General features: G+C 43.5%; 1 protein-coding gene across 1 annotated transcript in view; it reads right to left on the bottom strand.

The window, feature by feature from the left end:
* Nucleotides 1–10,690, bottom strand: part of LOC126191067 (uncharacterized) — a 78,055-nt gene extending 67,365 nt beyond the window's left edge. Inside the window, exon 1 of the mRNA XM_049931786.1 lies at nucleotides 10,612–10,690. Coding sequence (XP_049787743.1) covers nucleotides 10,612–10,656 — 45 coding nt within the window. The 5' untranslated portion in view covers nucleotides 10,657–10,690. The remainder of the gene's footprint in view (nucleotides 1–10,611) is intronic.
* Nucleotides 10,691–13,828: the final 3,138 nt, after the last annotated feature.

Here is a 13,828-nt window from a genome sequence, read left to right as displayed (position 1 = left end):
GTGGTCCCAAACTCATTTTAATGAAAATGATTCGAATCAGATTGGTTCTTTAAAAACAGTGCTCATAGCATGATCCTTATAAGAAACTTTTCTAGCTGATGTATGGAGCCGAAATTAATTAGGCACGAGTTGCGAAGAATATTGTTTCAGGTGACATACGTCAGTGTTGTGCGCGGCTGATATTCGGTGGTTTTAATGATCATTTTGCTGAAGATAACTATTTCCATCATAATAAATAGTTGTATAGAGTCTGTTGTATGAACTGTGGTTTAGTGACACTTACACAACTTGCAGACAACACTTTAACACGACGTTAACTTGGAGTTCTTTAGCAACTTGACCAAATCTTTAGCCGGGAGAAAAATTATTTAGTAATTACTCAATGTAATAAAATAAGATTATCATTTTCATTTACAAATTAGTTAAATACCAAACCACTGAATAAAACAGCGAACACCACACAGTGGTGGATGTGGGGAGAGAGATGGCAGAGTTTCGAGAGCGGATGATCTGGACGTGTGTCCATCAGAGACAGTAAATTTGTAAGACTGGATGTCATGCACTGATATATATATATATATATATATATATATATATATATATATATATATATATATATATATATAATGACTTTTGAACACTATTAAGGTAAATACATTGTTTGTTCTCTATCAAAATCTTTCATTTGCTAACTATGCCTATCAGTAGTTAGTGACTTCAGTAGTTAGTATCTTTTATTTAGCTGGCGGTATTGGCGCTCGCTGTATTGCAGTAGTTCGAGTAATGAAGATTTTTGTGAGGTAAGTGATTCATGAAAGGTATAGGTTATTGTTAGTCAGGGCCATTCTTTTGTAGGGATTTTTGAAAGTCAGATTGCGTTGCGCTAAAAATATTGTTTGTCAGTTAAGTGATGATCAGAATAAGTAAAGAGAGAAATGTCTGAGTTCGTTCAGTTTTGCTCAGCGGTTTGAAAATCAAATAACGTAAGGGGTGTACCAACGCAGTAATTCATAAGTTTTTCTAAGGGGATGTTTCATATACTTAATGGTCTATCTGTTACATTATTACTCTGCTACACACCAGTTATCAGTGAGTGAAATCAAATAAACTATAAGTGTTATCACACCCACTTACAAGTTAAAAACATTTTGGAATATAAAGTACTGGAAACTAAAGTCAAGTTCAATTTTTAAGACGTTAAAGAAAAAGAAACTCAGTTCATTTGCAAATATCACGTGTTCCATAATAGAGGACCTTCTTCCGTTTCAAGGTACAAGATGGTGCACAACTGATCAAGTAAGGCTTAATCGTCTACACGTTATATAATTAGTTTTAAAAATGTACAGAATTTTATTCACCATAAAATTCTGTAACTGAAGAATTAATAATATCTTCCAAATAACTCTAACATATTAAGAAGCACTAAGTGTTGAGCGCGAAATTTTTGAAAATGCTGTACAAAACACAACATTGTGTCACAAAAAAAAATTAGTAAATGCTGGAAATTTCTTACATCAGTCTCTAATGTGTATTCGTTCATATGATACTAAAATCTGTCATTAAATTGAAACATTATGTATTCCTAGTTACACTGCCTACAATGTGCAACACCGTCTCCTATCTTTCTCAATTCCTTATAATGATGTTTTGACGCTGTGTAACGCTCTAAACAGAGACGTAGACATTTTTTTTAAATTCGCGTTATAGTAACTACGGCGTACGACGGAATAATGGAGATTTCCAAAGTGATTTTTTTGAAAAGAAGGTATCGTTTCTTCTCCATCACTGAATTGTGGAGTGGGGATTCATTTCACCCTTCTATTGTCACACAACAGTGCCTGCATTAGTCGGGCGTTCAATTACACAGCACATGTCGCGTAAGTCATCGGTTTTTTATAGACATAAATAGATACCGAACGACGTACTGTCTAAGTAAGATATACAATGCCTGGCAAAAACGCGAAGCATTCAGAAGAGGAGAAGGGAACGAAATGTAGCATCAGGGGTTGAGAGGTGTAATGGGACACACTCCTATAACAGTTTTTTTCATAGAAATAACCGATACTACGTATACTATAGAGTCTTGTATAGATGAACATTCTTGGCTGTTTCACTGAAAGAATTTCATCTGATTTAGTATACGATTTATTACATTCCAAGCTAAAATCTATAAACAGAAATTAATTTGTTACAATCGATACGTATAACGTTAAAATTATTATTGTTTTAGAAATATTTGAAATTATACATTCTGGAACACTTAAAATTCATATTATTAATTGCACAATCTGACGGTAATTATAAAATTACTTTCTGGACTCATTTACAAAGTAGTGACGTATTTTGACGAGGATTCTTCTGTTGTCAAGAAAGTGTGTAAACTCTTTTGCTTTGTAAACTCTTTGGGGTATTGTGAGTACGGCAGAATGTAAGGAGTCGTGGGCAAGCCTCTGATGGAAACGCATTTTTTTTTAAATTTTCTTTACAAGAATGTAATTGATGGTTTTATGAAAATCGAGATTGTGAAGTCAGTGTGGTATAGAAGAATGGGATAAAAGAAAAGAAAATCATAGCAACAGATAGTACTGCATCAGAAATCCACAACATTAAATCAAAATCTCAGCCGCAAGAACGGATCCCTAGACGCAAGAAGTGGAGCCAAAAAAAGGAGAAAATGAAGATAAGTAAAAAGTTTCTTTTTTGTATGGAGGAAAGAGAACCACTTGCATAAATATCAAGAGCTCAGATGGAAACCCAGTTCTAAGCAAAGAAGTGGAAGCAGAAAGGTGGAACGTGTATAGAGAGGGTTTATACAAGGGCGATTTTCTTGAGGACAATATTATGGAAATGGAAGAGAATGTAGATGAAGATGAAATGGGAGATATGATACTGCGTGAAGAGTTTGACAGAGCACTGAAAGACCTGAGTCGAAACAAGGCCCCGGGAGTAGACAACATTCCATTAAAACTACTGATAGCCTTGGGAGAGCCAGCCCTGACAAAACTCTGCCATCTGGCGAGCAAGATGTATGAGACAAGCAAAATACCCCTTCATGAAGAATATAATTATCCCAATCCCAAAGTAAGAAAATTACCGAAATATCAGATTAATAAGCCATGGCTGCAAAATCCTGACACGAATTCTTTATAGACGAATGGAAAAACTGGTAGAAGCCGAACTCGGGGAAGATCAGTTTGGATTCCGTAGAAATGTTGGAATACGTGAGGCAATACTGACCCTACGACTTATCTTAGAAAATAGATTAAGGAAAAGCAAACCTAAGTTTCTAGCATTTGTAGACCTAGAGAATGCTTTTGACAATGTTGAGTGGAATACTCTCTTTCAAATTCTGAAGGTGGCAGGGGTAAAATACAGGGAGCGAAAGGCTATTTACAATTTGTACAGAAACCAGATGGCAGTTATAAGAGTCGAGGGGCATGAAGGGAAGCAGTGGTTGTTAAGGGACTGAGACAGGGTTGTACCCTATTCCCGATGTTATTCAATCTGTATATTGAGCAAGCAGTAAAGAAAACAAAAGAAAAATTCTGAGTAGGAATTAAAATCCATGGAGAAGAAATAAAAACTTTGAGGTTCGCCGATTACATTGTAATTCTATCAGAGACAGCAAAGGACTTGGAAGAGCAGCTGAACGGAATGGACAGTGTCTTGAAAGGAGGATACAAGATGAACATCAACAAAAGCAAAACGGGGATAATGGAATGTAGTCGAATTAAATCGGGTGATGCTGAGGGTATTAGGTTAGGAAATGAGACGCTTAAAGTAGTAAAGGAGTTTTGCTCTTTGGGGAGCAAAATAACTGGTAATGGTCGAAGTAGAGAGGATATAAAATGTAGACTGGCAATGGCAAGGAAAGCGTTTATGAAGAAGAGAAATTTGTTAACATCGCGTTTAGATATAAGTGTCGGGAAGTCTTTTCTGAAAGTATTTGTATGGAGTCTAGCCATGTATGGAAGTGAAACGTGGACGATAAATAGTTCAGACAAAAAGAGAATAGAAGCTTTTGAAATGTGGTGCTACAGAAGAATGCTGAAGATTAGATGGGTAGATCACATAACTAATGAGGAGGCATTGAATAGAACTGGGGAGAAGAAAAATTTGTGGCACAACTTGACTAGAAGAAGGGATCGGTTGGTAGGACATATTCTGAGTCATCAAGGAATCACCAATTTAGTATTGGAGGGCAGCGCGGAGGGTAAAAATCGTAGAGGGAGACCAAGAGATGAATACACTAAACAGATTCAGGAGGATGTAGGTTGCAGTAGGTATGGGGAGATGAAAAAGCTTGCACAGGATAGAGTAGCATGGAGAGCTGCATCAAACCAGTCTCTGGACTGAAGACCACAACAACAACAACGCCTTTCGAAGCTCTTGAAAATGATGAAGGGACTAAGAGAAATTTAATGGTGATGTGTGGGAGGGTAAGATTACAGAGGTTACGGGATATTATTTCAAAGGTCACAAAATCGTGTGACTTTTGCAATGAATTTGGGAGTTATGAGCCTACTTATCAGCGTGACATCGCACCTCTTTTGCCCTTAACACACAAGCACGCTGGATGTCCCTGACGTGCTGTTGTGATGACAGTGGTCCCTCATTCACTACTAATTGTAACCTGACGTCATACTCGCCCCACACTACAGCACCAGTAGTACCATCGCTCTGCCCCTACGAAACTTTGGAAGAATGGGACCTCTCCCCAGGTCGCCGCCATAGTCGCAGACGATAGTGACCATTGAGAATCTAGAACCACGACTCATCGATGGACACAATGCGATGTCTTTCATCAGAATTCCGCGTTTGTCGGTTACAGCACCACTACAAACACGGCCGTTAGTGTCGTGCTGTTAATGACAGCCTACGCCGGCGGAAATAATTCTCTAGTCCGATTTCTGCTAGTCTGCTAGTCTCTGACCAATGGTGCGGGATGACACACAGTATTGTTCTCGGACGGCAGGCGCAGATGTGAAGGGGTTACAAAACGCTTAGTTCATATACACGGTGATCCTATTTTGGTGGTCAAACGTTGTCGATCGGTACCTTGACGAAGAGTATTCTTGCCCTCACGTTCCCATGCAGCCTACCATCGGGCCACTCTCACACACAATTGCCCCATACATATGGATAGTTCGGGATTCGGCTAAGCGGCCAACTGGAGACCCACAATATGGTCCTTTCAAACACGGTCAGATGCTGATAACGCTATCTCACATAACTACGCGGCATCTCCGTGCTCCTCACAGCGATCACTCGACATCTAACGCTGTTCACAGCCCATATAAACACTACCAGGTCTCGTAACAACACTAAACGTGAACAACCTAATGCATCCTAGTCGGCTTCCTATCTGTCAGAGGGAGGTCACGTTGAGATCCGAACATGTTTTCCGAGTTGTCCACCTTTTTTGTCAGGCAGTGTAAAGTAAAAATACACTCCTGGAAATGGAAAAAAGAACACATTGACACCGGTGTGTCAGACCCACCATACTTGCTCCGGACACTGCGAGAGGGCTGTACAAGCAATGATCACACGCACGGCACAGCGGACACACCAGGAACCGCGGTGTTGGCCGTCGAATGGCGCTAGCTGCGCAGCATTTGTGCACCGCCGCTGTCAGTGTCAGCCAGTTTGCCGTGGCATACGGAGCTCCATCGCAGTCTTTAACACTGGTAGCATGCCGCGACAGCGTGGACGTGAACCGTATGTGCAGTTGACGGACTTTGAGCGAGGGCGTATAGTGGGCATGCGGGAGGCCGGGTGGACGTACCGCCGAATTGCTCAACACGTGGGGCGTGAGGTCTCCACAGTACATCGATGTTGTCGCCAGTGGTCGGCGGAAGGTGCACGTGCCCGTCGACCTGGGACCGGACCGCAGCGACGCACGGATGCACGCCAAGACCGTAGGATCCTACGCAGTGCCGTAGGGGACCGCACCGCCACTTCCCAGCAAATTAGGGACACTGTTGCTCCTGGGGTATCGGCGAGGACCATTCGCAACCGTCTCCATGAAGCTGGGCTACGGTCCCGCACACCGTTAGGCCGTCTTCCGCTCACGCCCCAACATCGTGCAGCCCGCCTCCAGTGGTGTCGCGACAGGCGTGAATGGAGGGACGAATGGAGACGTGTCGTCTTCAGCGATGAGAGTCGCTTCTGCCTTGGTGCCAATGATGGTCGTATGCGTGTTTGGCGCCGTGCAGGTGAGCGCCACAATCAGGACTGCATACGACCGAGGCACACAGGGCCAACACCCGGCATCATGGTGTGGGGAGCGATCTCCTACACTGGCCGTACACCACTGGTGATCGTCGAGGGGACACTGAATAGTGCACGGTACATCCAAACCGTCATCGAACCCATCGTTCTACCATTCCTAGACCGGCAAGGGAACTTGCTGTTCCAACAGGACAATGCAAGTCCGCATGTATCCCGTGCCACCCAACGTGCTCTAGAAAGTGTAAGTCAACTACCCTGGCCAGCAAGATCTCCGGATCTGTCCCCCATTGAGCATGTTTGGGACTGGATGAAGCGTCGTCTCACGCGGTCTGCACGTCTAGCACGAACGCTGGTCCAACTGAGGCGCCAGGTGGAAATGGCATGACAAGCCGTTCCACAGGACTACATCCAGCATCTCTACGATCGTCTCCATGGGAGAATAGCAGCCTGCATTGCTGCGAAAGGTGGATATACACTGTACTAGTGCCGACATTGTGCATGCTCTGTTGCCTGTGTCTATGTGCCTGTGGTTCTGTCAGTGTGATCATGTGATGTATCTGACCCCAGGAATGTGTCAATAAAGTTTCCCCTTCCTGGGACAATGGATTCACGGTGTTCTTATTTCAATTTCCAGGAGTGTAGCTCCAATTCTCCAGTTTCAGGCATGTTTCTGAGAGGGGTCGGATACGGAACAAGCCGCTCCGCCCTTTGGGTTGGAGAACAAACGTATTAAAAATATCTGCTTTATTTCCTGAACTCCCTGTCCTATAGCAGTGTCGTCTAACTGAGAAAACAGAGGCAGCACTACAAAATTAAGAAAAAAACCCTGCAACAAATGTGAAGTGCTTTGTTTGCGGATTATGGTACATTGAACAGTGCTTGTAAAAAATATTATCACGATTTGGGCACAACCAAGACAGCAAGATACTTAGTGTACCAGACTGTATCTGGTCTATTCACTCGCATCCATTATACTTCGTCATATTTTACATTTCTTCAGGTAAGCTTTTGAACGTATATGTATACTGTTTCTTCCACACATTTTCCGATCATTATGAAAATAACAAAACAATTTGGTATTAGATCGTTCGGCGGACACAGAATTTCACTACCGAGGCGCATTCCTCCCTAACTTGCTATGGCTGAATTTTTTTAGACCAATCATTGTAAATGCTGACACCCGCAGTTTAGTTTACGTCATCTCCGAGCACCATGTCGCAGGCTTGATTTTCCATCTTCGCCGTAACCAGAACTCCCCATATTACTTTAATCCTCTCTCAAGGCATATACTGCATTCATCGGTGTAAAACGAAGAGTGGTAATAATATTGAAGGTAGTAAAGAAGTTGTATCACAAGTATGTATGCCAATATAAGCCATATTTACTGAAGTGCAATGAATGTGTGACTCAGATATCACGTATTGAGGAATATTCCTTTAGCAGCAGGGTGACGAAAAGGGTTGTAGGAAAACTTATGAAGATATGGATTACAGTCTTGTGACTCATCAGCTGTATCATAATTAAACACTGCTATTACCGAAATTAGATGCTGCACAGGCCGAGACTAACTAAGGCAACTATAATTAACTAACCGTTGCGTCAAGGTCTCGTTTCCCGCTGTAGTCACGATCCAAAAAGCATCTCATAATTATTCTGCTTGACATCAGCCGTGTGACAACTTTCGCTGCGGGTAATCATCCTTCTGGCACAGAACTCTAGCTGTTCACATTTGTGTAGCCTCAGTCTCGTCAGTTTGCATCTCTCATGCAACAGAAAACTTTGGAATACAGTTCAGTAGAAACCAGAAACGACATTCGCTGCTACAACATAGCATAGAGTCTAGATCAGGAAACTCCAACGCGCGGCCCGCGGGCAGCATGCAGCCCAAAATTAATCAAGTATGAGTGCGGCCCAAGAAGTGAGCATCTATCACATGATCGGTAAAAAAAAACCATAAAATTCTGTTTTCAGGAAGTTATGATAAACTGAATATCTTCTATTTAAAACTCATGCCACACCATGTTAACTATAGCCCCGCCCCTTCTTTTTTTTATTACTTTTCAGTGGTTATTGCTAGTGTTAAGTATGAGGGTTGGAACTTTAATAGTGGCAACAATTTTTTTACAGCTCGTACAAAATAACTACGTGTTTCAAAGTTTTACTGACCTTGCCAGCGGACTATTTCCCGACTAATTTGTAGCAGTTCTGAAGCGAGTGCCGTGAAGTGTTTCCTTCAGTTTAGAAATCGAGCTGGTCGCTTTAGCCGAGCGGTTCTCGGTGCTTCAGTCGGGAACTACGCCGCTGCTACGGTCGCAGGTTCGAATCCTGCCTCGGGCATGGATGTGTGTGATGTCCTTAGATTAGTTAGGTTAAGTAGTTCTAAGTCTAGGGACTGATGACCTCAGATGTTAAGTCTCATAATGTTTAGAGCCATATGAACCATTTTTTAGAAGTCGAGTTAAACTCACGAGGCCTTAAGTCAGGGGAGTGCAGGAGGTGGTACAGCACTTAGCAGCCCCATCAGTCAAACAAATCAGTAACAGCTTGCACTGTACGTGCTTGAGCATTGCCCTCCAAAGTGATGTCCTGCAGAAAGTGAGCTATCAAAAATCCGCAAGTGCTTCACGCACGACGACAGCACGCTCCGTGGATCACAGTGTGGGTCGCTGTTTCCTATCACGGACTTATTGGTCCCTTTTTCTTTGAAGGAATTGTCTCCAGGTAGTTTTAACGACGGACAGTTTGCTCCCCCCAAACCCCAATAGTCCAGATCTCAACCCATGTGATTTGATTCGTTGGGGGTATGTAAAGGAAATAATTTTCCCGATACGTCTACATGATTTAATGCAGCTCAGATGCCTTATTCTTCAAGCTCGCAATGAAATCACGGAAGACATGTGCCTTAGGGTGTATCCTTCATCAGCGTTCGTGTGAAGGAAGTTAAGAGTCAAAATGGTGGACATACTGAACCTGTCCTGAGTTAGAACAATTCTCTACAAAGTGTTTTCCGTGGTAGTATATCTTCCTTTGAGTTTCTATTGACAATAAAGTGTTTATTCAAAAACAATATGGTGACACATTTCGTGCGCCACGGTGTATATTAAATCACTGTAACGTAAAGGGAAGAAGATTCCTCTGTTTGAAAATCATGAAAACGATATTCGTAGTGCTTTCGCTTCACATTTTTCGTGTGCCATGTTTCTCATGTGGAGAAAAGCGCGGATCTTAGGAGTGTCATGTCAACCAAGAATACATTAGTTTTCAGATTTCCAACCAACTTGCGGTAATATAGTAATACGAGAGTCTCGAAAATCAAGGAATTGTAGAAATTTGCAAACGACGTTCAACACAGGATACTTCCCAGTTTCTTGCTTGGAAAGTTTGTGCCCTGACTGCCTGTGCCGGCCGGAGTGGCAGAGCGGTTCTAGGCGCTACAGTCTGGAACCGCGCGACCGTTACGGTCGCAGGTTCGAATCCTGCCTTGGAGATGGATGTGTGTGATGTCCTTAGGTTAGTTAGGTTTACGTAGTTCCAAGTTCTAGGCGACTGATGACAGAAGTTCAGTCCCATAGTGCTCAGAGCCATTTTGAACCAAAATGTCGCATACTAAACAACATTGATGGTGCAGGGCGTACAGGAGTCTAACATGAATTCAACACTTTCAACTAATGTCACCCGTTGCTATATGCAATGAAGATGACAATGTAATAGTTGAAATCTAGATATACTGTAATAAAACGACGGATTTCACGATCAATAGCTGTTTTTTCCTCCATTGTCTATACTTGATGTTACTGTAAAGGGGACCACACTGTTGTAAATTGCGTATGGTGGAAAATTACGTGCCATTTAGAAATGTTGTTATCTATGTTGCGTGGCACTTGACTACCGAGCACTACACATAAGTTTTAATGCCATAACAGGATGACCAGTCTTACGACTGCGTTAAAGGAAAAATGAGACAGAAAGAAATGAGACCTTTCTAACAGCGCCGGCCAAAAATCCGCTAACGAAAATATGTAATACTATTGGGTTCTCGGCACTTCTGGTAGCAGCTTCATGGTACTGACAGTCGCTGTGACAATGGCTAAGTTACGGCACAACGTCACTTAGCTGCGGAGGTAAAAATCCAAACTCCGCCCGAACAGGCCATGAAGACCCAACAGTACCAACCGGCAGCCGTGTCATCCTCACTCCACAGGCGTCAGAGGCTGCGGATCTGGAGGGATATGTGGTCAGCACACCGGTCTCCAGGCCGTGTGTCAGTTATGGGGCCGGAGCCGCTTCTTCTCAATCAAGTAGCTCCTCAGTTTGCCTCACTAGGGTTGAGCAGCTGCAGAACTATTAACTGGAAAATATCTGCGAATGTGGTCGGCTTACCTGGCCAGCGACGAGGCAAAGCAGAAAGGCGGCCGCCCAGCTCATGGCGCAGCCGTCAGCTCCGACACAAGAGACGCCGGCCGCGCGGAGACTGGAGAAAGCCCCACTCCGTGGCCGGGCACGACGTTGCGCAACCCGCAGTCCCCGGCCTGTTCCAGTGGCCCAAGTGGGGAGCGGCAGGAGAATGTCGCACTTTCCAATGTTACGTCTTCCTTACCACATCTCCACGTACGCTCTCAAGCGGCACGTAGGCAACCTACCACGTACGCTCGTCACAAGGGAATCCGTCGGAGCAGAGACGGCGTGCAAGGATCATTGGACGGTCGCGTCTCTCGAAATCAAGAGAGACAGAAGTCCTCAGACACAAAAGACAGGTGTCGACGTACTAATTTATCTTATTTGCTTATTTATCAGGTCCCTTGAGACTATGGGAGCCGGAGCTGTCTAGTTATGAAACGAGCTAGCGTTTAGCTTAGAGAAAGCTGATTAGAAGTTTTATAAACAGAAGAATGAAAGAAGTAATAAATCACCAAAGGAAGAGAAGAGAGTGTACGAATAAATAACACACACTATCCGAGTGAAAGTATCCGGGCACTTATCCGGGTACTTTAATAGTAGGCGAGTCCACCATACGCCTATATGACGAACTATGCTTGGGACTCATTCAGCGAGGTGAACGAATGTCTATGAAGGAATGGTAGCCCATTCTTCCTCAAGAGCCGAGACATGGGAAGGTGTTGATGTTGGAGGCCGGTATCTGAAGCGGTGTCGGCGTTCTAACTCGGCTCGATAATGCTCCACTGAGTTCACGCCGGGACTCTGGGTAGACCAGTTTAGGACTGTTACCGTCCACATACCATTGCGCCACAGATGTTGCTTTATGACAGCGTGTATTGTCATGTTGATACAACAATCGTCTCCCAACTGTTCCTCTACGGTACACAGTACAGAAGACTGTAAAATGCGATCATAACCTACCGCATTTAACGTTTTCTTAAGCCCCATAAGATGACCACAAGAGACACCCCCGTACCACATCACCTCTTCTGTACTTAACTTTTCACACTACACATGGTTGGTTGGTTGATTTGTGGGAATGGACCAAACAGCGAGGTCATCTGTCCCATCGGATTAGCGAAGAATGGGGGAAGAAAGTTGGCCTTGTCTTTCAAAGAAACCATCCCGGTATTTGCCTGAAGCGATTTAGGTAAAGCACGGTAAATCAGGCTGGCCGGACGCGGTTTTGAATCGTCGTCCTCCCGAATGCGCGTCCAGTGTGCAAACGATTCCACCACCTCGCTCGATCACTACACATGATGGCAGGTATCATTCTCCAGCTGTAACCGCTCCTTCTAATGAAAATGTTCGTTGATGAAGTTCGTGCTCCGGACAGCTAGCGGTAGAATGTCTGCACACTGTCTGCTGAGGAACGTTACAAAAGAAGTCTGTCCTGCTGCACTATATTCACGCCGAGTGCGCATTAATTCTACTAATTCTATCTGCCAGCTCAAATAATCATATGCTCCCCGGCGTGTACGACCACAGCTACACGTACATCTACACCTACATTCATACTCCGCAAGACACCCAACGGTGTGTGGCGGAGGGCACTTTACGTGCCACTGTCATTATCTCCCTTTCCTGTTGCAGTCGCGTATGGTTCGCGGGAAGAACGACTGCCGGAAAGCCTCCGTGCGCACTCGAATCTCTCTAATTTTACATTCGTGATCTCCTCGGGAGGTATAAGTAGGGGGAAGCAATATATTCGATACCTCATCCAGAAACGCACCCTCTCGAAACCTGGACAGCAAGCTACACCGCAATGCAGAGCGCCTCTCTTGCAGAGTCTGCCACTTGAGTTTGCTAAACATCTCCGTAACGCTATCACGCTTACCAAATAACCCTGTGACGAAACGCGCCGCTCTTCTTTGGATCTTCTCTATCTCCTCTGTCAACCCGACCTGGTACAATCCCACACTGATGAGCAATACTCAAGCATAGGTCGAACGAGTGTCTTGTAAGCCACCTCTTTTGTTGATGGACTACATTTTCTAAGGACTCTCCCAATGAATCTCAACCTGGCACCCGCCTTACCAACAACTAATTTTATATGATCATTCCACTTCAAATCGTTCCGTACGCATACTCCCAGATATTTTACAGAAGTAACTGCTGCCAGTGTTTGTTCCGCTATCATACAATCATACAATAAAGGATCCTTCTTTCTACGTATTCGCAATACATTACATTTGTCTATGTTAAGGCTCAGTTGCCACTCCCTGCACCAAGTGCCTATCCGCTGCAGATCTTCCTGCATTTCGCTGCAATTTTCTAATGCTGCAACTTCTCAGTATACTACAGCATCATCCGCGAAAAGCAACCCGCAGTTGCCGGCCTGTTCCAGTGGCTCAGGTGGGGAGCGGCAGGAGAATGTCGCACTTTCCAATGTTACGTCTTCCGTACCACATCTCCACGCACGCTCTGAAGCGTCACTTAGGCTACGTACCACGAACGCTCGTCACAAGGGGATCCGTCAGAACAGAGACGGTGTGCAAGGATCCATTGGACGGCCGCGTCTCTCGAAATCATACAAACTTCTGTTATTGCACTAATCATGGTTACAGTCTATATACAGCAGTAGTTTCTCCACTAAAGTTTTCAGATTACGTAATTTTTTTAGAGCGACAAAGAATAATATATATAACGTGAATTTACTGTGTTTGCCATTTATTTCAAATCAAATAATATTACGTGCTTACGAAACATTTTATCAGTGCAACGATACAGATTAATAACAGAGCGCTATATATATATATATATATATATATATATATATATATACTTTAATAATGGGCGAGTCCACCATACGCCTATATGACGAACTATGCTTGGGACTCATTCAGCGAGGTGAACTATGTCTATGAAGGAATGGTAGCCCATTCTTCCTCAAGAGCCGAGACATGGGAAGGTGTTGATGTTATTAATCTGTATCGTTCCACTGATAAAATGTTTCGTAAGCACGTAATTTTATTTGATTTGAAATAAATGGCAAACACAGCATATATATATATGCAGCGCTGTGTTATTAATCTGTATCGTTGCACTGATAAAATGTTTCGTAAGCACGTAATATTATTTGATTTGAAATAAATGGCAAACACAGTAAATTCACGTTATGCTGGTTTATTATAGTCTAAGCACATCCCATCATTGTCTT

Source organism: Schistocerca cancellata, chromosome 6 (genome assembly GCF_023864275.1).
Source record: "Schistocerca cancellata isolate TAMUIC-IGC-003103 chromosome 6, iqSchCanc2.1, whole genome shotgun sequence".
NCBI classification, from domain to species: domain Eukaryota; kingdom Metazoa; phylum Arthropoda; class Insecta; order Orthoptera; family Acrididae; genus Schistocerca; species Schistocerca cancellata.
The sequence above is the reverse complement of the archived record's forward strand: the minus strand, read 5'-3'. Positions and strand labels throughout refer to the sequence as shown.